Source organism: Mirounga leonina, unplaced genomic scaffold, assembly GCF_011800145.1.
Source record: "Mirounga leonina isolate KUSES-001 unplaced genomic scaffold, KU_Mleo_1.0 Mir_175, whole genome shotgun sequence".
Classification (NCBI taxonomy): Eukaryota; Metazoa; Chordata; class Mammalia; order Carnivora; family Phocidae; genus Mirounga; species Mirounga leonina.
In genome coordinates this window covers 14426638-14454227 of record NW_023270453.1, presented here as the reverse complement: position 1 = coordinate 14454227, position 27590 = coordinate 14426638, and the positions used below count along the sequence as shown (strand labels likewise).

At 42.1% G+C, this 27590-nt stretch overlaps 1 protein-coding gene across 1 annotated transcript in view; it reads right to left on the bottom strand.

Annotated features, from left to right (window-relative positions):
* Positions 1–14206, bottom strand: part of ITIH5 (inter-alpha-trypsin inhibitor heavy chain 5) — a 77692-nt gene extending 63486 nt beyond the window's left edge. Inside the window, exons 1-2 of the mRNA XM_035021688.1 lie at positions 14032–14206; positions 4056–4100 (exon numbers count right to left, since the gene is read on the bottom strand). Of these exons, the coding sequence (XP_034877579.1) occupies positions 4056–4100; positions 14032–14121 (135 nt within the window). The 5' untranslated portion in view covers positions 14122–14206. The remainder of the gene's footprint in view (positions 1–4055; positions 4101–14031) is intronic.
* Positions 14207–27590: the final 13384 nt, after the last annotated feature.

Below are 27590 nucleotides of genomic sequence, written 5' to 3'. Positions count from 1 at the left end.
ACCTGGGTGACACAGTTTTACGCCTCTATAGACAGAGGGTGGCATCAGCTCTGAATTGCCTGTTTGTGGTAATACATTCTACTGAGCAACGTTTCATTATGATTAGAGGAGAGGAAACATAAAATGCAATTATCACTTCTATGTTAAGAAAAAAACCCTATTCTATGTTATACGAAAACAATGAATTGTGGATCACTACATCAAAATCTAATGCTGTATTGTATGGTGACTAACATAATAAAATAAAATTAAAAAAAAAAGAAAAGATTGTAAAACTAAACAAAACAAAACAAAACAAAAAACCTTACTCTATACACCTCCTAACAAAAAATAAACCACAATGGCTAGAGTCGGGACAAAGGAGCCAGACACATATGTAACTAGCCCTCAGTGAGGTAACAACGCTCAGCACCATACTGGTTGACTATATTTTCTATGTTCTTGATGCTCTGGCATTTGGGGCCTTGCTCCTGGAGAGACTGTCCCTCCCAGGGCAAGCTAATGCCTAGAGACAGCAAACTACTCCTGCGTGAGCCCACCTTTGACACACAACCCACCCGTCCAGAGCCCACACTCCCAGCCACCTCCTTTGTCAAGCTCTCATACACCAAGCCAAGATTCCCCTTTCCCCAAGTCACCCCAGGGCCAGATCCCAGACAACCAGAGACCAGCATGGGGCCTCCTGTTCCTAGGGACCTGTGAGTATAAACTCCTTTCTTCGTGATGATCAGTTCCAGGTCTCCATGTCTCACCATATCTGCTTATAACAAACCCCAGGTACAAATTTTAGACTACCGGCTATGAAGAAGATGCCAAGACATGCTCCTGCCACTGAGAGGTTAAATGATGACAGTGAAAATCAGGCCACTATCTGTTAAGGACCATGGATACTCAGATACAAAGATACCCCCTGATTTTTAAAATACAAATTTTCTTTGCGTATGTGTTTGCCAGAGAGTGTCATAAAAAGGGTATCTAATTAATTCAAAAGAAAATCAGGCAAATCTCTGTGGTTCATGAGCTGGCAGTGATACGAAAGGAACAGCTATTGCTGTCCACATTCTATTCATTACTTAGAGAACATCCAGAGACCTTCAAATTAGCATGGCCAACTAGAGCAGAAACTATAAGGAGACTCACAGGATAAACTGAGGCTACAGAGGCTGACCACAGTCAGATCACACAGGGCCTTAGGTGTCCTTGCAGTTTATCCTATAGGTAACATGAAGTCACCACAGACATTTGCAAAAGAGAATGATGCATCAGGTCTACTGCTGGGAAGAGCATTCCGGTACCCATTGGATGTACTAAAGTTCATGGTAAAAAGGCATAATGCGTGTTAAAGTAAGACTTTTAAAATTCTTAGAGATTTCTAAGAAAATCTCAGTGATTATATAAATATTGAAAGTCTAAGGGTCAAGAAAATCTTTGAAACCAAAAATGAAAACTCAAAGGCTATAAAGAAAAGATAAACTTATTTATTACCAAGGCACTTAAAACGTCTACATGGAAAACATACCATAAACAAAGTTAATCGACAAATGACACATTTGAGGGGGGAATTCTTCCAATTTGGAAGACAGAGATCTCTATTATTATTACAAAGATCTCTAACATACTGACCACTGGGGGATAAAAGACACAATAGAAAGATGGGTACAGGACACACACATGCACACGCGTGCACACACACACACACACAATTCACAGAAGAACCACTCTAAATGGCCAATAAATGTATGGGGAAAAAAGTCTAAATTCATAAGTAGTCAGGCAAATGCTAGTTAAAGGAACAATGAGATAGCACTTTATATCTAAGAGACTGACAAGCCAAAAAGAGTGATTATATGTTTGCTGGCAGAAATGTGCATATTTACCATCGCTCATAGAAATGGAATTAATACAGATAGTATTAAGAGAAATAGTATTCAAAAGCAGTCTGACATCTATCAAAATGTAAAACGTCCATGCACTTTGATCCAGCAATCTTTCTATTGAAAATCTAGGCCATAGACTAAAAAGCACCCACATAACAGAATGATCAGAAAAATTTTTTTGCAGCATTTTTTACAGAGGCCAAAAAACTGGAGACAAATTGAAAGCTCATCCAATTTATTAAGCACAATGCTTAATAAATTACGGTGTGCCAACAACGTGGAATTTTTTTCACCATCTAAAAGAATGGATACACAGTTAGGCCAAATGACATACTGTTGATTGAAAATAATAAGAAATGGGAAAAGAGACCAGTATTTGACAAGGCAGTGCGTGTGTAAAGAGTGCACGCAGAAGCCAGATGTGGGGCTCAAATCCTGGTTCTGTCACCTCTTCCCAAACATGTAGTCTTGGGTGAGTTAGTCAATCCCTCTGAGCCTCTGCTTTCTCCTCTGTAACGCCTCAAAGAATTGTACAACGTGACACACTTAGAATAATGCCAGGCCCACAGCAAGCCCTCAGCCAGCCTTAGCTGTCATTATATGATCCCCCTGTTTGAAAGCGAGGATCAGTAATCTCATATATGCAAATGTCTCTGTTTCTGCCATCTTCTTGCGGCATGTTCTTTTTCTCAGTGGTACCTGTCATCTCCTCCGTTACTAATACACTTATCATTTGTTTATTCACTTTGTCTTCTTTGCCTATCTCTGCCCCACTTTAAAATTCAAGGTCTATGAAAGATAGGGTCTTTGGTCTGTCTTGTTCATTGCTGTATTCCCAATGCCTATGATGCAGGGTAAATAGTAAGCATTCAAAAAAAGAAAGATCAGCTGGAATAGATGCACGCATGAGTGAATGAATATGTGTACAGGTCCTGCCAGGAGACTATTCTCCAGGAGCCCCTGGTATTTCTGCACATTTTTCGAGCAGAGGCACTAGCTCCCTTTGTTCTGAATTGTCTTTTCAAGGATGTTTGGATGGTGAACAGCTCTGGAAGAGTGAGGTGGGATCTCCCTCCACAGCAAAGGGGAAGCTGGTTTAATATCTAGAATAATAAAGAGAACGTGCCCGTCCAGGGACAAAGATCAAGCAGGCTTGGTCCTCATAAGAGTCAGGTTCCCTCCGCGCAGAGCTCCTCTCCTGTGTCGGTGTCTCCAGGCGCCCTCCGTATGACCATATGGGAACAGGACGGGGCCCAGGAATGGTACAAACACTGACACTCTGGCACTGCTATTCTGTGAGCAGTAATCGCCCTCTGTCTCTGACCCAGGAGACTCCTGCATTCTGCTGGCATGCATGCAATGGCAACAAACCCACAATCCTTGGCTTGCAAGCTGGGGAAAATCCAGACTCTTCACAATTCTTGACATGTTTATGTTTGTCTACGTCTGTCTACGACTATGTGAATGTGGAAAAAAACGTGAAAGAATGATTATGAGGTTAACAAACTTGGGAGGATCAGGAGAAGGAAGGGGGAGGGGGAAGCCAAGCAGGGAATAACAAGAACACAACATCCCAGCCCGACAAAGATGGTAATGATTGTGCCATGGGTCATGGTGAAGCTAGAACTGACTCAGACACCGCCGCGGTGTAGAGAGGCCCTGGAGGGACGCCTACCTCCTAAAGAACTGCTGCTGAATCCATATCTCGGAATGGAGATTGGTTCAAATAAGCTCTTCAAGTTCCTGAACACTTGCCCAAATTCCAATCCGATAGCCTCCAACATGCACCGAGAGCCTCGCTCAACTCCATTCCATGAAGCTGTAAGCTACCAATGTGAATTCTTTGCTTGCTTTAGTTGTTTACTTCACTACAAGGCCTTTATTTCTTGTGTAAGAATGCCATAAAAAGTACAGGTTAGTTTAAGTTTTTTATTTTTTTGAAACGCTTTGAAACTCCATCCTTTGTCCTTAGAGCCCTACGGAAATAATCAGGTCTCTTTCCAGACAGAAAAGTCCACTTCAAGAAAGCCTTATAAAAGCTACACTGTTTAATGTCAGCATTCTTCCGCAAGCAACTTTACAAGCTTTGGAGGAGCTGCAAGCCAAGCTAGGGCCTGATTCAAAATACACAGAGTAGCGAGGGAACAGACGTTGAAGATGCCCCCGGAACATACATACCAGCCTTTGCAACAGTCGGGCTTGCCTTGGCAACCTGCGTCCAACCTATAAGAAGAAAAGAGTCATGAAATATGATTGTGAGGTCATTCTGAAATGCATTACATGAGGGGGGTTAAAATCGATTCAAATTCACAGAAGAGACGGTCCATCCTGAAAAGTAGATTGGACCTTCGATGAAGGAGCTGCTGGGCCAGAGCGAGAACCCACCCCCTCAGCCCGGGTTGACTGCTTCAGCCGTGATGGCATTACCTCATCACCTGCGTGTTCTTCTGTCTGTTAGAGGAGTATGAAATGACAAGAGCAAAGAATTCATCAGAATATCCGCACTCCATTTTATCCTATTTCTGGCTTCAAAAGAAGCTCTTTGCTATTGTGTCTATTACAATGAGTAAATGTATTCAGTTCTTCTCTGAGGGGCTCAACTATTCAACTCAAAACTTCAGGAAACTGCAAGCAAAACTGAACTTACCTTGAATTTTCTCACTGTGTTTTTTCTGGTTATTTAACCATACTTTCCCACACGGGGAGTAGGGGCATGGGAAGGTGATAAAAATCCTCATTTAAAGAAAACTTGTATTATGGGAGGATGGGTTAGCCGGGTGATGGGTATTAAAGAGGGCACGTTCTGCATGGAGCACTGGGTGTTATGCACAAACAATGAATCATGGAACACTGCATCAAAAACTAATGATGTAATGTATGGTGATTAACATAACAATAAAAAATTTAAAAAAAAAAGAAAACTTGTATTAATTAATCAGCCACTCTGGACTAATTTAAAAGTCCTAGCTGGTTGTTGAACATTATTCATGGCAAATCACTGTTCAAATAAAGTGTTAACTACTATTGCTGTGAGTAATGAATCATCCTTTCTGGAGGGCAATTTGATAATGTTGATTGAAAACTTGAAAAATATGCTTGGATTTTAGGTGTATCTTTTTTTTTAACAGCTCAAGGATGTGTAACTTACAAACAATACAATTCATTCACTTAAAGTGCACAAGTCAATGTTTTTTAGCATATTCACAGAGTTGTGCACCCATCACCACCATCAATTTAGAACATTTTTATTATGTCAAAAAGAAACCATGCACCCCTTACCTGTCACCTCCCAACCAATAATCTACTTTGTCCCTGTGGATTTGCCCATTCTGGACATTTCAAAGGAATGGAATCATACAATATATAGTCTTTTATGACTGGCTTTTTTCACTTAACATAACCTTTTCAAGGTCATCCCTGTTGTAGCATTTATCAATACTTCATTCCTTTTCATGTCTAAGTAATATTCCATTGTATGGATATGACACATTTTGTTTATCCATTCACCAGGCGACATTCAGGTTTTTTCCAGTTTTGGGCTATTACAAATAACGTGAACTTTTATAAACATTCACATGCAAGTCTTTGTGTTGGACGTAAACATCCAGGAGTAGAATGCCCAGGTCATATGGTAAATTTAAGTTTCCCTTTTTTTTTTTTTTTTAAAGATTTTATTTATTTATTTGAAAGAATGAGAGAGAGAGAGCACATGAGAGGGGGGAGGGTCAGAGGGAGAAGCAGACCCCCTGCTGAGCAAGGAGCCCGATATGGGACTCGATCCCGGGACTCCAGGATCATGACCTGAGCCGAAGGCAGTCGCTTAACCAACTGAGCCACCCAGGCGCCCTAAGTTTCACTTTTTAAGAAATTGCCAAACTGTTTTCCAAAGTGGCTGCAACATTTTTCCATTCCCATCAGTATGCATATCTTTTAATTTAGAAATTCTACTTACAGAAAAGTACCATAAGAGGAAAAAAAATAAGAAAAAATTTTGCAACTTTTATAACAATTGTTAATAATTAGAAATAGCCTAAAATTTCTTTAAAAAAAGGTCTGGTTCAGTATATTATTCAGTATATTCAGTATATTATGGTACATAGATTAATTATATGGCTATAGAAAATAATGATGTGTGGGGTGCCTGGGTGGCTCAGTCATTAAGCATCTGCCTTCAGCTCAGGTCATGATCCCAGGTCCTGGGATCGAGCCCCGCGTCGGGCTCCCTGCTTGGCAGGAAGCCTGCTTTTCCCTCTCCCACTCCCCCTGCTTGTGTTCCCTCTCTCGCTGTGTCTCTCTCTGTCAAATAAATAAATAAAATCTTTAAAAAAAAATAAAACAATTGTTAATAATTAGAAATAGCCTAAAATATCTTTAAAAAAAGGTCTGGTTCAGTATATTATTCAGTATATTCAGCATATTATGATACATGGATTAATTACACGGCTATAGAAAATAATGATGTGTGGGGTGCCTGGGTGGCTCAGTCAGTTAAGCGGCTCTTGGTTTTGGCTCAGGTCATGATTTCATGGTCATGACATCGAGCCCCACATCAGGCTCCTCGCTCAGCCCAGAGTCTGCTTGGGATTCTCTCTCCCTCACCCTCTGCCCCTCCTGCTCGAGCTCTCTCTCTCTCAAATAAATAATCTTTTTAAAAAAGAAAAGAATGGCGTGCATCTATATTTACTGGCATCAATAAATGTTCACTTTACTGGACTTCAGTGCTGTCCACCAAACATTTCTCTGGCTGTCTGCCAGAAGGGTTGCATTTTCTGGGACCATTGCAAAGGCAGGGGGCCATGCAACTAGCTCCAGCCAATAACTTAGGGATATAAGTAGCATTCGTCACTTCCGGGTCAAGTGATTTAATTACAGACGTACGATCCTACAGAACTGCTTTTGCTTTCTGGCACAGTAATTAGCAATGTTTGAACTGGTAGCTGCTCATCAAGCCCAACTTCCCAAGTGACCACCACCAATCCACGATGGACAGGTTGTGTAAGCAAGACATAAATGTGTGGTATTTAAGACACTGAGATTTTGAAGACATTGTTACCACAGGATAACCTAGCCTATCCTGATTAATATATCCATGACACATTTTAAGTGACTAAATCTGGTAATAAAATATTATAGAAGGGAAAAATGAAGGGGGGGAATCAAAGGGGGAGATGAACCATGAGAGACTATGGACTCTGAGAAACAAACTGAGGGTTCTAGAGGGGAGGGGGGTGGGGGGATGGGTTAGCCCAGTGATGGGTATTAAAGAGGGCATGTTCTGCATGGAGCACTGGGTGTTATACGAAAACAGTGGATCATGGAACACTACATCAAAAACTAATGATGTAATGTATGGTGACTAACATAACATAATAAAATAAAATTTTAAAAAATTGTATTTCACATGATCTAATTTTCATAAGTGTAAGTGTTTCTATGTGTAGAATGTGCAGCACAGTGCTAAGGGCTGCTACCTTTGGGTGGTTGAATTATTTTTCTTTAAACTTTCCTGTATTATCTCAGTTTTTCACAAATTAACATGCTTTACTTCCATAACAGAAAAAAACAATAAAGATATTTCTGTTTGGTAAACTAAAGTCATAACAGTAATGTTTTAATCCCTATCCTCCTTTGATTTCCCCTGAAAAAAAAAATATAGATACTATTGTAAATTATCATTATAAGCCATTACAGAGCCTCCTATTCTATAGAACACGGAACAGGAGAAACAGTACAGGATTTAGGTTGACACCCACCACCCTGAGTCCAAATGAGAACCAAACAATTAGTAGGATGATACTGGTTTCTCTCTCTAAAATGAGGTTTTATATCTGAGACACTGTCCACGGAAAGCCAGAATAAGCATTCTGGGCAAGGTCTTCACCAGCTCTGCAGGTTCATGTCAGGTCTTTCTCTTCCTCAAATTGTGGAATAGGCTGGGGACCGCTTAACATCTCAATGGTCAGAAGGAAAGCCCAACCTCTCTCAGGTATTATAATCTGTGATTGATCTCAAGTATTTTCTTTGAAGTTTCGTCCTCTGTAAAATAGGTTTTCCAAGAAAATAAACAAGCTTTCAGGAGAACAAGAGAAGTTTGTTTTTCATTTTTGAGATGACTATCTGATGTCTCAGGGGATCACTATGGCAACGCTTCAGTCCAAGTTTAAAGGAGATTGAACCAGAATCAAAGCTTCCCGGTGGAGACAGACTCCTGGTGCCAGTGAGGATTGGAACTGGAAATGACACCAATGTCGTCATCGTTGTTTTTAGTTAGGAATTCCTGATCCCTTTTATGGTTCGAGTGTTTCCCAAAGCCTCATAAGAATTTGGGAGTGGGGTTTCAGGACAGATATGTAACTGACTCCAGCTCACTGTCAAGGGTGCCATGAGTAGTGATCTCAAGAGTTTGGAGTTCCAAATCATAGACTTAGGAGATGGCCCAAATAAGATTCTTTATTCTTCCTGAGCTGGGCTTATTCAGCATTGGAACAGAAGATGTCCAGGCCACAATATTTATTGAGAAACATAAGCCAGGATCCTTGCCATCAAGGACCATACTATATAAGTTGAAAGAAAGAAAAGTACTCATGAAAGCTTAATAGAGAGGGTGGTTTTTGTAAGTTACAAAGGAAATGGAAAAAAGTAGAGTTTGCTATGCCCCTGAGTGACCATGAGAGGCTCTACGCTAGAGGTGTGATTGAACCAGTCGTGCAGGCATTTGTTGGAGTGGGACAAAAGGGCAGGAAAAACTGATGGAGCATCAGGTTCAATACAGGAACTATGCTGAGAAATAGCTTCAGAGACCTACCACCGCCTCTCAAACTCGTATGGACCAAGCAGCACTCACTACCAGGAGTGAGAGGGTTAGTGAAGATTTCCTTTGCACAAAAAGTGTAGCAATAACACTGTCGGGGCTGTGGAGTCTAGAATCCCCCATCTATGTTATCATTTAGTCCACCTATAGGTAAAAGATAGCAGGCATTGCGTAAATATTCATAATTTGAGTAATATGGACTGTATTTTCCCCCCAGATTTATCACAGTGTTGGATCAGTATTAGAAGAAAGAGAAATACCCTTAGAGCTTTCCAAAAGGTCCATAAATGGGAAAGAGCATGGGAAGAGAGGAAAACAGCGAAACCTAATTCTAACCTGGGTGAAAGATACTCAGAATATGCAGAACATAGACATTCCCTTTTGGCATGGATGCTGTAATGACCCAGGTTGACTGAACAGAAATGTCTGGGTTCCATAACAGATCCAAGGGATGCTGCATTTGGGCCAACCTCAGCCACACCCTCATCAAGGGACAGAAGGGGAGAGTTCCTACAGGGCTCTGTACTAGGAACCTACTTATCATTTGGCCCCTGTCCACTGAGGGTGTTCTGATCCTGAAACCAAGAGCCAGGAACTCAGGAGTCTGGGCCTCAGAGATGTGCTAGAGGGCCTGACACAAAACCACAGGTTGGAAAAGCACTAGAGTCGCAGTCCGTCACCTGGGCTGAGAACAATTCATCTGGGAAGATTCCTTCCTGTTTGGGTAATGACATGCTTCGCACAAAAGTTTTATTCCTTCAGAGTAATGTTGCTGCAGGATGTTCAGCTAGTCATAGCTGAACATCCTGCATTTGCAATTCAGGGGCACCCATAATCTCAGCCATGGAAGAAGAAGAAACTTCACTTTTGGGCTACAATTCCAAACAATTTCCAGGTAGTTTTTTAAAAAAAAAGGCAACTGGCCTTAGGCAAGTCACTGTTTCTTTTCTTCACCTGTGAAAAACAAGGGAAATGGACTTTGCCTCTAGGAAAATAAGGAGATTCAGGAATCCCGCCCCCGCCCCCTCCGAAATGCTTAGGTCTCCTTCCCATGGCCCCATCTTCCTAAATGGAGCCAGCCATCTGGTCGTTAGCTACAGGGAGATAGCCGGGGTCTCTGACCGAAACCCTGACAATACCGGAGGCAAGACTGCTTTCGATGAGTATCCGAGGTGTGGGGGAGATTGCTGGGTAGGAAAATGAAGTCAAATACAATTCATGGATCCGGTTCTCAATACGTCCCTCTCCTCCCTCCCCCTTCCACTCAATGAAACAAGAGACAGCTGGTTTGGGAGTGAGTCAATCTCTGAACCCTCTCCCACGATATCCTCCTTCCCATTCATTTGAGGACTCCTTTTTAACAATCACACCCATGCCTCTAAAGGAGACAGTCCGGAGTGGTTTGGAGGTCACAAAATCTTTTAGTAACTTTACTTTTTAAAGAGTTAAGAACAAAAACAAAAACAAAAAATTGTCTCGATTCTTCATTTGTGTTTCCAAATGCAGAGGTTTGGTTCTGAGCGGCAGATAAAAAACGAAAACTCCAGAAATTCTCAATTCAGGGAATCAGAAGTGTATCCCCACAATCGATGTGGTACCACAAGCATATACTGAACACTATCCATATGCCAAAAGTCGCAAATAAAAGTGGCATTGAAACAAATTCTATTACGTTATAAATATGAAAGTGGCTTGGTCTTTGGAGGAGTCCGTAAAGCCCAGCCTTGGCATTCAGCACACCTGGGTTCTAATCCAGGCTCTGCACGTGTCACTAGGGTCTGTCACTTCCCCTAGGGGGAATTCTGTGGTTCTCCTGGAAAGTAAGCACACTAAGACTTTCCTTGCAATGGTAGTCAGAGATTTAACCAGGCGGTCCATAAACAATAAAAATAGCTAATATTACTTTGGTGCTTACTGAATGCATGTACTCTGTGTGAATTAACCCACTTACTCTTCACAGCAACTGTAAGAGAAGAAGTGGGTTTATTATTATTATTTAGAAGCTAATAAAATGTAAGCTTCAGGATCCCTCACTTGCACAGTCCCTCAACAGTGGCTGATGTCTGTGGTGTTTGTCAGCCTTTAAAAAGGTGGCATTTGTTGTGAACTGTTTATCACCTTAAACAAATGTTCACTTTAGCACCTAATTTTTGTGGTCATAATTTGATACTCTTTTTCTTCAAGAGGGCCCTGCCAATTACATAAACTTGACTTGCCTCTAAAAACCTAGATCCACCCTTGCCAATGAGAGTAACAGTTCTATCTTGCAGATGATGAAACTGAGACCCAGAGAGGTTAAGTTACTTGCCCAGGTACACACAGCCAGTTAGTGCTGGGATGCAGATTTGAACCTAGACAGTCTGGCTCCACTTGGAGTGCTCTTCACCATATCCTTTATTGCTTCTTATTATTTTTACATAGAGCCACTAGCAAACTCTGTGGGACATTAGGAACACTCAATAATTAGTGGCTATCGTTATTTTGTAAATTAGAAACTGCTTTTATAGTAATAGGAATACAGCCCTATCCTGATTTAAGGAAACAATATCAATTTGAAATTTAGGAAACAGATAAATCTGTAACAGGCTGATTTTATACAAGAGACTTCCTTTTTAATATTAATTTCCTGAAAGATTCTTTTAAAGTAATAATACTCTACATGTGGTTGGTGGATCATCTGTATCAGAATCACCTGGGCCCCACCCCAAACCAAATGGATCTAAACTGAAGGGAGTGGGGTGGGGGCTGAGGAGTCTGCATTTTTTTAAAGATTTTATTTATTTATCTGACAGAGGGAGAGAGAGCACAAGGCAGGCAGAGAGGGAGAAGCAGGCTTCCCGCTGAGCAGGGAGCCCGATGCAGGCTCGATCACAGGACCCTGGGATCATAACCCAAGCTGAAGGCAGACGCTTAACTTACTGAGCCACCCAGGGCTCCGAGTCTGCATATTTGATGAGCGCCCTGAGTGTCCTTTTGCATACCAAAGTTTGAAGACCACTGCTGAGAGCAGTCCCTTCCTCTGGGTAATATTTACAAATGGGGTGGAGGGCCAGAGGTGATGAAGGAACTTGAATTTAAGGTGTTATTAGTAATATTGCCAGTTGAAGGTAAGCAACAAATAACAATTGCAATGCAAGCTAACAGGCATGTTCTTGGACATTAAAATTTACATAAAATTGACATACGCATTTACATTTATAAATTAAGTTTACATATAATTTTGAAGACCAAAATTATGGAGAATAAGCACTAACTCCATTGCTAGGTACTGTTTGAAGTTTCAATCTTCAAGATCCTTTTAATTAAGTAATTTCACCATCCCCATTCTAGAGATGAGTGAACAGAGACTCACAGATAATAAGGAACTCTCCAGGGAGTGCAGGGCCAGGATTTGGACCCAGGAAGTCTGGTTCTGGAGCCTGTGTTCTTAAATCCTACATCTCACACACACACACACACACACACACACACACACACACACGTTGTTACTTTTTTTTTTTAATAGAGATAAAAAGGTAAAATTTGCAAATTTTCATAGAATTTCGTATCTTGGGAATTTCTGTCTGAGTCATTTTCAAGATGCATAAGTAGTGCTGTGGTTAGAAGGCAGCATGAAATCCCTAAAATGGGCCAAACGCATGTTATTCTATGCAGGAAAAGTTTAGTGTTAAGCCTACTTGCACTGGCAGATGTTGGAGCTTTAATCCCTCCTCCTAGCTCATAAACAGAATCCTTGTTTTGGTTCCTCCCACACTTTTCTCCCTCCGCCCCCCCCAAAACTTTCAAGCTCTTTACCCCAAATTCCTTCCCTCTGCGCTTCAGCAGCCCAAGCCTGATGGCAAGAGCTAACAGTAAGTGCGGACACTGTACCAAGCACTTTAGGAGTATTAACTCTTCAATCCTTAATACCCTATTATTTCCCACAGTTTACAGAATTGGAAATTGAAGCAACTAGTAACTTGCCCAGCATCCCAGAGCTGGACAGAACCAGGAATCAAACCCCGGCCGCCTGACACCAAGCCCATGCCCTTAGCCACTGACGAACACATCTAGTATTTATTGAGCGCCCACTGTATACCAGGTCCTTGACACAAACTAGCAGCTGGCTCCTTAAAGTATGCTCAAAAGGAGCTGTATTCCCTGCCATGACCAACCAGAAAGGAAGGCGAAGAGAAATTAAATAGCCTGTCTGGGCCACACAACTGTAAAGGGCAAAGTAAAGACTAGTCTTTCTTTCTGGATCCAAAGCGGGCACTTTCCCCCCTCCACCTCTCAGCCTCCTGGACTCTGTCCTGGTTATTCCTCCTGACGACCCTATAAGAGAAGTACCATTTCTTTCATTGTGCAGAAAGCACACCATGGGCAGAGTCAACAAGAGAGTAACTGTCTTCCAGATCTGCTCTTCAGAGCAAGCTGCTAGAAAAGTATGTCTACTGATCTCTTGTTTCCATCCTGTGAAACATGCTTTAAGCTAAACAATTTTAAAATAATTTAAATGATACATGTGGAAACAGCACCAGGAGATGTAGATAAGCACTGCCTACTTTAATTGGGACACAGCCATTTCCCCCATAAGGTCTCTACATTGATATTTTTGTCAATTCGTTTTATATTTTTCAAAAAGCTTTTCTGTTCCTCAGACATGGCAATGAGATTTCATACTTGCAAGTTTTTATCCACCTGTGAGGTTGAGCCTTTCAAAACAAACTCTGGCAGATGCACGGAATATATATATATATATTTTTAGATGCACGGAATATTAACTCCAGTAAGTGAGCCCTCGGTTTTTGGTCCTCCCCCACCATCAGGCCACCTTTGAACTGCTAACCCATTGATAAGAACCTGATGGGAAAGTCGAGTTCCCCTGATTTTCAGATGGGGAAAGTGGAGCAGAGTTTGCAAGTTCTAGATTGTGCTTTTTTCTCTGAACAGCTAGGAACAACAGTAACAACACACCACCCCATACTTGCATCTTAAAGAAGAAACTCTGTAATTGTCTTGGGGCTCTCTCTCTCTCTCTCAAAACTGAACACCCTCAACAACAGGAGCCAATATTTGGTTCTGCAGAGCTTTCAAGTCCCAGACACAATTCTGCAGGAAAGTTCATCATCCAAACTCTCGCCAAGAGTGACCAACAGATGGAGAAGCTTGCGAGCAGAAGACTGGGGATCGGAGAGGAGAAGGGGGGACGATGTGACAGGAGGTGGGGGTGATCCCTCCCTTCCCTGCGTCCAGGAGCCATTCAAGGGAGTCTGTCCAACAGCCACGCGCCGGAAGAATGCGGCGGGAAGGGATGGCAGCCTGCGCCCCGGGCCATCTCTAGGTCCTCCCAAATCTACTTACTTGTTCCGAAGTGTCATCCCGGGTTCTCGCGTCTTCCAGAGACCCCGCGCAGAGCGGCAGCCCCAAGCACAGCCCTAGCAGCAGGAGCATGGCGGGGGCGAGAGCGCGTTGGTGGCACTGGGACGAGGCGGGCCGCGCGCAGGGGACAGCTCCGGGGCGCCGTGGCTGCAGACGTGCTCCGCCCCCCTCCGGGCCCCGCCCCCGCGCGCCCCGCCCCCGGCCCGCCCCGCGTCCACCCGGGGCCCAGTTGAGGCCCTCCTGCCCCAGGGAGGGGCCCCGCAGGCCAGCCTCACCGCGAGCCCGGCTCGCCCCCGGGGCTCCTCTGCGGCCCGCCCTTCAGCTCCGCCCTCCTCGCCCCATTTCCCTCAGTCGCCTTCTGCCGCCACCTTCAGGGCTTGGGACACCTGCCACCCGACCCCCAAATCTTTCTCTCCTGCAAAGTGTGAAATGCTTCTTCCCGGACTAGCTTAAGTTCCTGTGGCAGGAGGATACGGGAGTAGCCCACCACCCCCTCACCTGCTCTATATACCACTCCCCCACCTGCTGTGTATACCACCACATCCCCTCACCTGCTATAAATATTACCCCTTGCCTGCTGTATATACCAATACCCCCCATCTGTTCTATATACAACTCCCAACCCGCTATATATACCCCCTGCCCTCACCTGCTATATATACCACCCCCCAACTGTTCTATATACCACTCCACCTGCTGTGTATGCCCCCCCTGCCCTCACCTGCTATATATACTACCACCACCACTCCCCACCTGCCAGCATAAAGCCAACGTGAGACCTTCTTACTTCTGCCCAGGGAGCAGCACATGCTTCTTGGCATCCTGCATTGAACCTTAGAAGCCAAATCAAGGGATGCTAATTAGTAGTTTAATGCAGAAAGTACCAGCAAAGTTGTCCCCTTTTGTGCAGTTCTGGCTTAAGGGGGCAGAAAAGGAGAGGCTAGAATGGAACTGCGTAGCGTATTTCTAAGTGAATATCACTGTGTGTGTTAGTTACAAACTATTGGTGGTGATTTCTGTTCTGCCATAAGAATTATTATCTGCCAACTCTCCACACGCGGGCTTTCACACCTTGTGTCATTTTTTATCTGCTAGACGCACAGTGTAGCTAGAGCCACTTGTTTATTTCAACTTTCAAAAGCCAGTCGCTTTGTCAAAGATGTTTTCTCTGTCTCTATAAAAACTGCATCTAAATCCATGAGCTGAATGATAGTGAGAGACTGGCAACAACCTTGATGGCCAAGAACAGGGAAGTGGCTAACTCAAATGATGGAACATCCATCCTCTGGAATATTAGGCAGCCGTTAGATAAGAATCACAAGGTCTGTGGAAACATGAAAAATGTTTACAGTGTAATCTAGAGGAAAAAATCAGATTACATAACCATATCAACAGTATAAGGTAAAAATACAGACACATGGACATAAGAACTAGGGAAAAAAACATGAAAAATGAAAAGAATGGGTGGTTAGTTTACGGTGATATCTCTTAAAATATTTTATTTACTCTTATTGAAATGCTGTTTGTTCAACAAAGACATTAAGAAAGGAGGGAGAAACAGGTTGCCATTGTAAAAGAAAGGAAAGAAAATCATTGTCATTAGCAGTTAATCATTTCCAAGCCTAACCACTAGCTGAAATACACTCAACCAACAAGAAGCAACAGTAGCTGGTCCAGCGAGGTTTTACAACAAAACCACCAGTAACAGAGAACTCTGAAGCAGGTCAAAGGATTTTTATTTTCAGTTCTTCGACATAATCTAACCATGAGGTTGCCAATGTACCCCGTACCCAGGCTGACTCTGAAACTTGGCGGCATACGAATCATGTACACACCCTCTCCTCATTTCTAACTAAGGAGGATAGTCCCCAATCTTCTGGAATCAAAGCATGCCTGTTCCCCCCACCCCCCTTAAAGGAAATACCTACTTGTGAACTGAAAGTTGAATTGGAACAAAGCTGGGTTTTTTGAAAGGGGACCACAGAACTGGGATCCTGTCTTTGTCTTCCCCTTCCTACTGTTTCCCCTCTGTGTCTCAACTCTTTTTGGCCTTCAGTCTGCTCTTTTCCCAAATCTGTCCCAACTGGTTTCTGCAGGGGTCCAAGGTCAAGAAAAAGGAGTTTTCCTTTCTTCATCTTGTAGGACTCTGCAATTCTACTGTAGGCCATGGGGCTGGGGCTTATGATGTTCATTTTGAGGACATCTTTACCAATTGGATCAGCAATTCCTTGAGCAAAAGCATCTCCCACAACTTCTAGAACTGTGCTAAATATATGGTTAGCACTTAACGAACATCTGATGCAGGGAATTAGGAGACGGGAGGCCTGGGGGTGGGAGCCTGAGCTGGCTGTGCTGAGGACAAGGAGGCCTGGGCTGTAGTCCCAACCTGGTCACTATCTAGCTACATGGTTTGGGAGAGTTTCTGAAATTCCCAGTATTGGCAAACGATAATACAGTTCAGAGAGGCCCTCTGTGCCAGCTCTTGGTAGGAAACGGCTCCCCGAGTAACTGAAGGGTGGGCCAAGGGTCCCAAAATTTTAGCATCAGACTCATTAGAGTTAGGGGCTTTATCCTGCTCTTCTACTTGAGACTGCCAACCGATGGCTAAGCTAGCCAAGGCAGAGACTGAAGAGGAAAAGGTGGGTTGTTGTCCATTTATTTTCTTTTTCTCTCCCTTGAATTTGTACCCTGAAGCCCCAGGTTCCTCTGTCTAGCTGTTCTGAGATTCAAGCCCTCCCCAAGTCCTCTGGGCTCCGCCTTCGGTCCCTCCTTTACTCCATTCTCCTTTTTGAGTGTCTATGAGGTCATTGTTCTAATCTGGGCCAGCTACTTCTTCCTTCCCTGGTCTCACATTTTTATCTACTTATATGGCCTTGTGGTTCTCTGGGACCCCTGATAACTTTGCATAATTGCTACAGTTTCTTACAACTTTGGCTTTTTTTTTTTTCCCCCTCAATCAAAAGGCCTAAGGAGGAAATGGACTTCGGCTCCATATATCTCAGGAGCCCGGGATATCTTGGGAGTCTAGTTACACCCACTTTTTACCTATTTTACCAACCACTGATTTTTATCCAGGGAGAAGATTTGCAGAAGTAGAAATAGAGAATGCAGTTTTCTAATTTCTTCTGATAATGATTTGCTGAAGTTATCAACTAATCACAAAGTGTAACACATCATATTTTATTTTAATATGGTTTCCTAAACAGTCTCTTGCTCTCTCTTGACCCTTGCTCTTCATGGATTCCTCTCCTTTCTGGAATGCCTCCCATTGGCTCCCCACCCAATCCTGCAAATGTCACTTCCTCCATGGTCCTGGTCAAGTAGGTAAGTGCTATTCATACCTCTGATGGAGCCCTCATCTCTGTGTTTACATGTCTTTCTCACTAAACCAAGACCCAATGAAGGACAGGCTGCGTGTTTTATTCATCTTTAGATGCTTTGTCAGCATCCAGTATGTCATCCAAGCTTGAGAAATATTTAATGAATAAATAAGGAAAACTCAGAATGGTATGCTTTCCATATTGTGCATTTCACTGAAAATTTGTATAACACCAGCCTGCGTGACCAGTGACTGGACGCAAGACCACAGAGTACTGACCTCTCTGGAGGTAAATATTTTCAAAGAAAAACATAATATTGACTCCTCAATTGCCAAAAACATTTTAGCCCATAATTATCTATCTTTGTAAGAGTTATTACAAGAACTGGGGGAAAACAAGTGAATTTTAGACCCTCAATATAATACTCTATGGGATGCTCAATCTTCTCTCAGACTATTGAATTCCTGATAGACTTGAATTCTACATGGTGAGGGAAGCAAGTTCTAATCCAACAATTCCCCACTCTTACCTCTATTTTTCTATCCCAGACACCCTTGCTCCTTCAAGGATCTCCCCTCAAAAAATCTGCTTTCAGAGACTGCTACAATCTGTCTCCAAACACACACATAAGAAGCATCTCCCTCCCTTCAAAAATTTTAAGGTCTGTATGTAGTAATATAATTTTAATATTCCCTAGGTCCTCAGAAGGCACAATTAGCACTAATCTTGCCTTATTTTCTCTTGCCAGTTCTTCACTGTTTGGTATTAGCTGTAGGTGGGGTCTTTATCTTTATCTTTATCTTCTATATCTTTATCTTCTATATCTGCATTAATGTGTGATTCAAAGCCAGCAAACAATTCTAGAGAAATATTTGTCAGCTGAACAATGCTTTGTCCCTGTAGAAACGCTTGTTAAACAGTGAACAATCTCACTGCAAAGTTAAGAATCATTTTTATTTTCTTTTGGAAGGATTCCTAGAGAAACAAGTGGCATCCTAATTTTCTGGGCTTTAACGTGGGACCACAGAAGACTTGGAATAGCACAGAGGATCCACTGATGCCATCACGGAGATGGACATTCAGTTCAACCTGCCTCGGTGCCCGATATTAATGCCCCATCCTGCTACTGTCTCTGACTCCAGGGCACGAAGACAGAAGCCAGCGAAACTGCAGTTGATCTACAGGGTGTGTTTCCTCCCTGAAGACTTGCCGGATCCTTTCCAGACAGATGTTGGGAGATGTCCAGAGAACTTTCACTGAAAGCCACAGGTGTGTCTTTGGAAGGCTCTTGGCTAAAACAAAACAGTGTTGGTTTTGTGGTTGATGCTGAGAGATATATTGTACTCCATGAATCAGACCTAAAAACAGAGCTGTCATCAAGTTCTTTCAGTGGTGCTCATGGGGTTGTTGCCTGCTGGCAAGCAAGAAAGCCTCCTGTCTATGTAACATATGCACCAGGTTTGGATCTCACAGGTGCGGACTTGCTGAACAAAAATATGTAATCCTTTCTTCCTTACATCTCAAGGTTTTCCCATACTGAGTTCCCATTCTCTTGCCAATTCATGATAAGTCATCAATATGGGTTTTTTAAAATTAAATTATTTAAATAATTTAATAATTAAATTAAATTATTATTTTTCTTAGTCAATTTAGGGTTCTTTGCCTTCTTACCTATCCATTGGATTGCTTCTAAATTCCATTAAGTCATCAGGGAATGGAGTGGAGGTGTAAAGGAGGAGCTCTGGTCCTTGGTCACCATCTGTGTTATGGACAGAATGTTCGTATCCCCCCTCCAAATTAATTATGTTGAAGCCTTAATCCCCAATGTGATGGTATTTGGAGGTGGAGCCTTCGGGAGGTAATTAGGGTTAGATGAGGTCATGAGGGTGGGGTTCCCATGATGGGATTCACGTCCTTCTAAGAAGAGCTGTGTAAGGACCCAGTGAGAAAGCCACCATTAACAAACTAAGAAGAAAATTCTCACCAGGAACTGAATTGGCTAGCACCTTGATCTTAGACTTCCAGCCTTTAGAACTATAAGAAATAATGTTGTTTCAGCCACCCAGTATGTAGTATTTTGTTATAGCAGCCTGCTGCTGACTAATCCAACCTATCCATGTTGACATGCATCATCCCATCTGGTTTAGGACCATATGTCTACCTCTGTGCTGGACTCCACTCAGTGACTCAAGTGCCCATATAGCCTCTGGTTATAAGGTTTATCTCCATCCACCCAAGTCCCCTCCTTCCATTCACAAGGCCCTTCCAGGTCTGCTGACTTTCAACATCACATGCCTACCATCGTCAATCACCTAGGGAAACCTAGACTCTTCCTCTCTCCATTAGGACCTCCACTGGACTTACTGAGGAGTTCTTAGATGTGACCCCCAAAGCACAATCCATACAAGTAAAAAATCATTAAATTATACTTCACCAAACTCAAAACTTTTGCTTATAAAAATACCTCACTAAAAGGATAAAAAGACAAGCTACAGACTGGAAGAAAATATTTGCAAATCACTTATCTAACAAACCACTTGTCTGACTTATCTCATACCTAGACTATATAAAGAACTCTCCAAACTCAACTGTAAACAAACAATCCTATTAGAAAATTGACAAAAGACATGTACAGACATTCACAAAGAGCATATATGGATTGCAGATAAAGACATGAAAAGATGTTCAATATCTTCAGCTATCAGGGAAATGCAAATTAAAACCACAACAAAATATCACTACACACCTATCAGAAGCACTACAATAATTTTTTTTTAAAACTGACAATACCAAATGCTAGCAAAGATGCAAAAAAACCCTGGATCTCTCAGAATTGAGGGTGGAAATGTAAAATGATACAACCACTTTGGAAAATAGTGTGGAAATGTCTTTAAAACAAACAAACAAAACATACATTTACCATACAACCCAGGAATCCCACTCTTACACATTTATCCCAGAGAAATAAAAACACAAAACCTGTGCATGAATATTCATAGCAGCTTTATTTGTAAAGAAGACCAAAAAAATGGAGATAATCCAAATGTTCTTCCAAGGGTAAATGATGAAACAAGCTATGGTACGTTCACCCTCATGGAATATTACTTTGGCAATACATCCAACATCTTGAATGGATCTCAAGTACATTATGCTGAGTGAAAAAGCCAGTCCCAAAAGGTTGCATACTGTATGATCCCATTTATATGATGTTCTTGAAATAATAAACTTACAGAGGGATGCCTGGGTGGCTCAGCCAGTTAAGCGTCTGCCTTCAGCTCAGGTCATGATCCCCGGGTCCTGGGATCGAGTCCCACATCGGGCTCCTTGCTCAGCGGGGAGCCTGCTTCTCCCTCTTCCTTCCGTCCCCCCTGCTTGTGGTGTCTCTCTGTCCTTCTCTCTCTCTGACAAATAAATAAACAAAATCTTTAAAAAATAATAATAAACTTACAGAAATAAAGAAGAGATTAGTGTCTGCCAGGGTTTAGGGATGTGAGGAGGAGCTGGAGGAGGGAGGGACCGGGTATAATTACACAAGGGTAAGAGTTTGAGGCACATCTTTGTGGTGATAGAACACTTCTACATCCTGGCTGTGGTGGTGGTTACACGAATCTACATGTGTGATAAACTGCAGACAATTGAGCACACACACATATGCATGTAAGACTGGTGAAATCTGTGTTAAATCTGTGGAGTACCAATGACAATGTCCTTGATTTTGATATTGTGCTATAGTTATACGAGATCTTACAAGTGAGGAAACTAAATGAAGGGTACATGGATAGAATGTATTATTTTTACAACTTCCTGTGTATCTATAGTCGTCTCAAAATGAAAGTTAGAAAATAAAGTTTGTTATACTCCATGTTCTTGTGAAAAATGGGGCTCGTGGTGGAGAAGGGGGCAGGGAGAGGAGGGAATGGCCTTCTCCTGCTATTTTTCCAGTAACTCTGTGTGTGTGTGTGTGCGCACGTGCATGTGTGTGGTCTTCTTCTACCTTCTCTATACCATAGTTACTTTTATTTTGATCTGTGTAATGAAAAATAGAAAAGAATGTCAACATATCTTGGTTTATTCTATCAACTAGACGTGACATACCTAGTAGAGGAAACTGTTGACCAATGAAATCCTACTGTACACATTCATTTCTCATCTCTGCCACTGGCTATATAGAGTATCTTTTAAAAAAAATATTGCCGGGTGCCTGGGTGGCTCAGTTGGTTAAGCGACTGCCTTGGCTCAGGTCATGATCCTGGAGTCCCGGGATCGAGTCCCGCATCGGGCTCCCTGCTCAGCAGGAAGTCTGCTTCTCCCTCTGACCCTCTCCACTCTCATGTGCTCTCTCTCTCATTCTCTCTCTCTCAAATAAATAAATAAAATCTTTAAAAAAATATATTGCCATGGCTTTACCACCATTTAAGTGAAAATACCAGTATATGCCCCCTTCTATCAGGAGTCCTGCTAAGATAACTTTAAAAACACAAGAGGGAAATCCAACTTTCTTCTCTTAATACAGCCATATTCCAACATTATGCTCAGTGTTGTGTATGACCTATCTTATTTTCTCCTCAGGACAATCTCCAACACAGATAAAAATATGATTTCATGAAGGTGAAGTAACTTCTTCAGGTGTTGAAAATGGTAGAGCTGGGACTTAATAAATCCATAACTATCTGAACTTCAAAACAGCTACATGGCTGCCCAAAGAAAATGAAAATACAAATTCAAAAAGATATAAGCACCCCATGTTTATTGTAGTGTTATTTACGATAACCAAGATATAGGAGCAGCCCAAGTGTCCACTGAGAGACAAAGTAGATGTACTACGCGCACACACACACACACACACACACTCACTGGAACATTCCTTGGCCACAGTAGTAAGAGCAGTCAGCTTTATCCAAAGTCCACCTATTTAAACGTTAATCTCATCCAAAAAACATCCTCACAGAAACGTCCAGAATAATGTTTGACCAAATATCTGGGCACCGTGGCCCAGCCAAGTTGACACATAAGGTTAACCATCACAGTGCCTATGTTGGGTCATAGCTATGTCTTTCCTGGCCCTTACCTCTCATCTCCCTCCCTGTGTATCCTAGAGGATATGCCTGATGAGAGGACAAGGACCAATTTAGGGAAAGAGAGGAGAGCCATCCACTCCCATGGAGGGCTTCGAGCCTAATGCAAGACCAAGCAATAACCCAGGGACTTTGAGAGCTCCTAATGCTTACTTATGAATTTTGTGTTCAACTTCTTCACCCTCACTAGAAGTGATGGTTGTACCACACTGTGAATGTGCTAAATGCCACCAAATCATTCATGTTAAAATGCTTGATTTTATGTTATGTGAATTTCACCTGAATTTAAAACAAATTACATTTATAAAAACAAAAACAAAACCCAGCTTTCACATACTCCGATAGTGCTAATACGGTGAACTGACATTTAGGGGAACTTGGAACTACGAATTTGCAACAAGTACAAGTATGCTGGGGTGAAAATAAGGAAATAACGGAAATGTGTTTTTCCTGTGAAAAGTGGTCATCATGGGCACTCATGCTAGTCTTTCTTTTACTTCTGTTTTGAAATCTTCCATAAGAATTTTTTGTAACCATAACTGTGTATTTTAACTTTATCTTTTTATAGTTATTAAGTGTTTAATTTTAATTCCAGTATAGTTAGCATGCAGTATTATATTAGTTTTAAGTGTGCAATATAATGATTCAGCAACTCTATACATTACTCAGTGCTCATCATAAGTAAGTGTCCGCTTGATAAGTGTATGCTAAGTGCACTCTTGATCCCCATCATTTATTTCACCCATCCCCCCACCCACCTTCCCTCTGGTAACCATTAATTTGTTTTCTTTTTTTTTTTTTTTTAAGATTTATTTATTTATTTGAGAGACCGAGAAAGTACATGAGAGCGGGGAGGGTTAGAGGGAGAAGCAGACTCCCCGCCGAGCAGGGAGCCCGATGCGGGACTCGATCCAGGGACTCCAGGATCATGACCTGAGCTGAAGGCAGTCGCTCAACCAACTGAGCCACCCAGGCGCCCACCATTAGTTTGTTTTCTATAGTTAAGAGCCTGTTTCCTGGTTTGTGTGTGTCTCTCTCTCTTCCTCCTTTGTTCATTTGTTTTGTTTCTTAAATTCCGCATGTGAGTGAAATCATATGGTATTTGTCTTTCTCTGACTGACTTATTTTGCTTGGCATAATACTCTCTAGCTCCATCATGTTGTTGCAAATGGCAAGATTTCATTCTTTTTTATGGCTGAATAATATATACCACATCTTCTTTATCCATTCATCAGTCGATGGACACTTGGGCTGCTTCCATAATTTAGCTAATGTAAATAATGCTGCAAAATAAACATGGGGTGCATGTATCCTTTTGAATCAGTGTTTTCATATTCTTTGGGTAAATACCCAGTAGTGCGATTACTGGATCATAGGGTAGTTCTATTTTTAACTTTTTGAGGAAACCCCATACTGTTTTCCACAGTGGCTACACCAGTTTGCATTCCCACCAAGTCCATAAGGTTCCCTTTTTCCACATTCTTACTAACATCTGTTGTTTCTTATGTTTTTGATTTTAGCCATTCTGACAGGTGTGAGGTGGTATCTCATGGTAGTTTTGATTTGTATTTCCCTGATGATGAGTGATGTTGAGCATCTTTTCATGTGTCTGTTGGCCACCTGGATGTCTTCTTTGGAGAAATGTCTGTTCATGTCTTCTGCCTATTTTTTACTTAGATTATTTGGTTTTCACGGTGTTGAGTTAAGTTCTTTATATATTTTGGATACTAACCCTTTATCAGATATGTCATTTGTAAATATCTTTTCCCTTCAGTAGGTTGTCTTTTAATTGTGTTGATTGTTTCTTTTGCTGTACAGAAGCTTTCTTTTTTTAATTTTTTTTTAAGTTTTTGTTTATCTGACAGAGAAAGAGATAGCGAGAGCAGGAGCAAAAGTAGGGGGAGTGGGAGAGAGAGAAGCAGGCTTCCCATGGAGCAGGGAGCCCGATGTGGGCCTCGATCCCAGGACCCTGGGATCATGACGTGAGCCGCAGGCAGACGCTTAAGGACTGAGCCACCCAGGGGCCCCTGTGCAGAAGCTTTTTTATTTTGATGTAGTCCCAATTGTTTATTTTTGCTTTTGTTTCCCATGCCTCAGGAGCCATATCTAGAAAGATGCTGCTATGGCCAATGTCAGAGAAATCACTGCCTGTGTTCTTTTCTAGGATTTTTATGGTTTCAAGTCTCACGTTTACGTCTTTCATCCAGTTTGAGTTTATTTTTGTGTATAGTGTTAGGAAGTGGACCAGTTTTATTCTTTTGCATGTAGCTGTCCGGTTTTCCATAATAAGAATTTTTTTAAAAGACAACCTTGACTCTACCAGACAGGATATTTTTGGCCGCATGTAACAGAATACCTAGTGAACAGTGGCCAACTTCATAATGATATTTATTTTTCACATCACAGGAATTCCAAACAAAAGGTTGTCACCATTGATTCAACTCTCCCATCCAATACCCACATTCCTTTTTTTTTTTTTTTTTTTGAGAGAGAGAGAGCACAAAAGCAGGGGCTGAGGGCAGTGCAGAGGGAGAGGGAAAGAGAGAATCCCAAGCAGACTCCCTCCTGAGTGTGGAACCCAACATGGGGCTCCATCTCACAACCCTGATATCATGACCTTGAGCCAAAATCAAGAGTCAGACGCTTAACCCACTGAGCTACCCAGGCACCCCCAATACCCACATTCTTTTTATCTTCCTGTTTTGTGTTGACTTTTCATCCTCTTCCTTGTCACCTCAGGGTCTCAAGAAGATTGCTGTAACTGAAGGTGCTATAACATGCTTAAGACAGGAAAGAGAAGAGACAATCTCCAACTGTGTCAGTCCTTTTTGTCGGGAAAGCAAACACTTTCTCAGAAGCCACCCAGCCAACTTCTCCTTATGTCTAATCTGCTAGAACTGGATCACAGGGCCATTCCCAGCTGCAAACGAGATGAGAAGTCCAATAGATGATAAAGCAGTGTCCAACTGTCATAATACATATTAACCAAACATGATTCATCACCTTCTTGGCCGGGTCTTGTTGTCCAGGAAGAAGGAGAAATGACTGTTGAGTAAGGAACCAAGTAGGTCTGCCTGGCTGCCTGTTGCCTATTGAATAAACTAGCAGGGCGTCCCAGGCCTGCAAGATCATCTAGGTTCATATTCTCTTCTCAGACACGCTTTACTGAAGTTTCCATGCTTAATTCACTCCAGCCTTCTCTAGATCCCACGGGCATGTCCATGTGGCCCTGTTTATGAGTCTTTGTTCAGGCTTATAGTTGGCTGAGAATGCTTCCCGCATGTTCCCACCCACTGAACCCCTTGCCATTTGGGGAAGCTCTACTTAAAAGCTACTTTCCCCTTCCAGATTATCATAGTCACCAGCATCATTTGTGTTTCTTCATGGTTTAGTTATTTGAGTGATCTCACCTCTTCTATGAAATTCCTAGATTCTGCAAGGCAGAAACCATGCCTTCCACATTCTCATAGCCTTCTGATTCACCCACAGTGACCAGCACCGTGTCTTACACATAATAAGTACCTAATACTTTTTTGTTCAGTTGAACCCTAGAGTGAGTTCCTTTGTAAACTGGAGAATCAGGTTATAATAATTATGATGAAGACCAGCACTTACATAGCACTATATTCCAGGCAATATCTGAAATGCTTTACAAAGATTGACCCTTCCCAATACTCTGTAAGGTAGATAGTATTATTCCCATTTTACAGATAAAGAAACCAAGGCAAAGAGAAGTTAAGTAACCTTCCCAAGGTTATAGCTAATAAGTGATAGAAACTAAGGGTACAAATTTGGGCTGTTTGGCCCTAAAGTTTATGCTCTTGACCACTCTTGTATAGTGCCATAAAAAGTCTAACAACATGGGCGCATGGGTGGCTCAGTCGGTTAAGCGACTGCCTTCGGCTCAGGTCATGATCCTGGAGTCCCGGGATCGAGTCCCGCATCGGGCTCCTTGCTCAGCGAGGAGTCTGCTTCTCCCTCTGACCCTCCTCCCTCTCATGCTCTCAGTCTCCCATTCTCTCTCTCAGATAAATAAATAAAAAATCTCTAAAAAATAAAAAAAATTTTTAAAAATAAGATTTTATTTATTTGGGCGCCTGGGTGGCTCAGTTGGTTAAGCGACTGCCTTCGGCTCAGGTCATGATCCCGGAGTCCCGGGGTCGAGCCCCGCATCGGGCTCCCTGCTCATCAGGGAGCCTGCTTCTCCCTCTGACCCTCTCCCCTCTCATGCTGTATCGCTCTCTCTCTCTCTCTCTCAAATAAATAAATAAATAAAATAAAATCTTAAAAAAAAAAAGTTTAACAATATGACTGTATACAGAAAGTATTCCGTGAATACTCGTTGGTTGACTGGCTGATTAGTTTACTATAAATAATTACCCACACCTTTTGTTTTGTAAGCAAAGTTTCTGGATAATACTTGAAAGTGAATCACTACTGTATATTCATTAGGCACATGTACTGTATCTCAGATCAATAGTTTTACTATATGACTACTTAAATATGTTTTTGGAGAGGAACACTACATAATTGGCTCTAGTGATATTAGGTGTATGCTTATTAATGACACTACAATATAGCTCCATATTATGTTATTCTGGAAGGACGTAGTAGTTCATATCCACCAACTGCCTGGTCAATATTATGTTCAAGTTCGTCGCCTACTTCGTACAAGTTCCTGTGGATCAGCGCAAAATAGGTGAGCACTTTACGCCATCTAGTGGGGACACATTTTGAAAAAACATTTCCAGTGAGTTACTTTGCTATAAGAACGGCGTACTGTTAACGTCCAAAAGCCATAGATACACTTACAAATCACGATAAAAACAGAAACTTCCAATAAAACTGGAATCTTTGCTCCAATTAGCAGCAGCTGTAAAGTCATTCTCCCAGACTCTTCCAGATTGCCCTCCCCCCTTTTCCCCTTTTCCCGATTCTGCCTAGCAACCACCTACTAAAAACACTCCAGTGTTTCCTAGAAGGGACCATTCTCCCTATCAGTTGACCCCAAAGATATATTTTCTTCACAATATGGTGAAAGCTCTCCTGGGAAAGTCGCTATTGTGTCTGGTGCCTAGAGGAGATGGGTGCAGGATCTGGTGGAAGGTGCAAATTTGTGATTTCAGTAACCCTTTGTCAGCTGGTC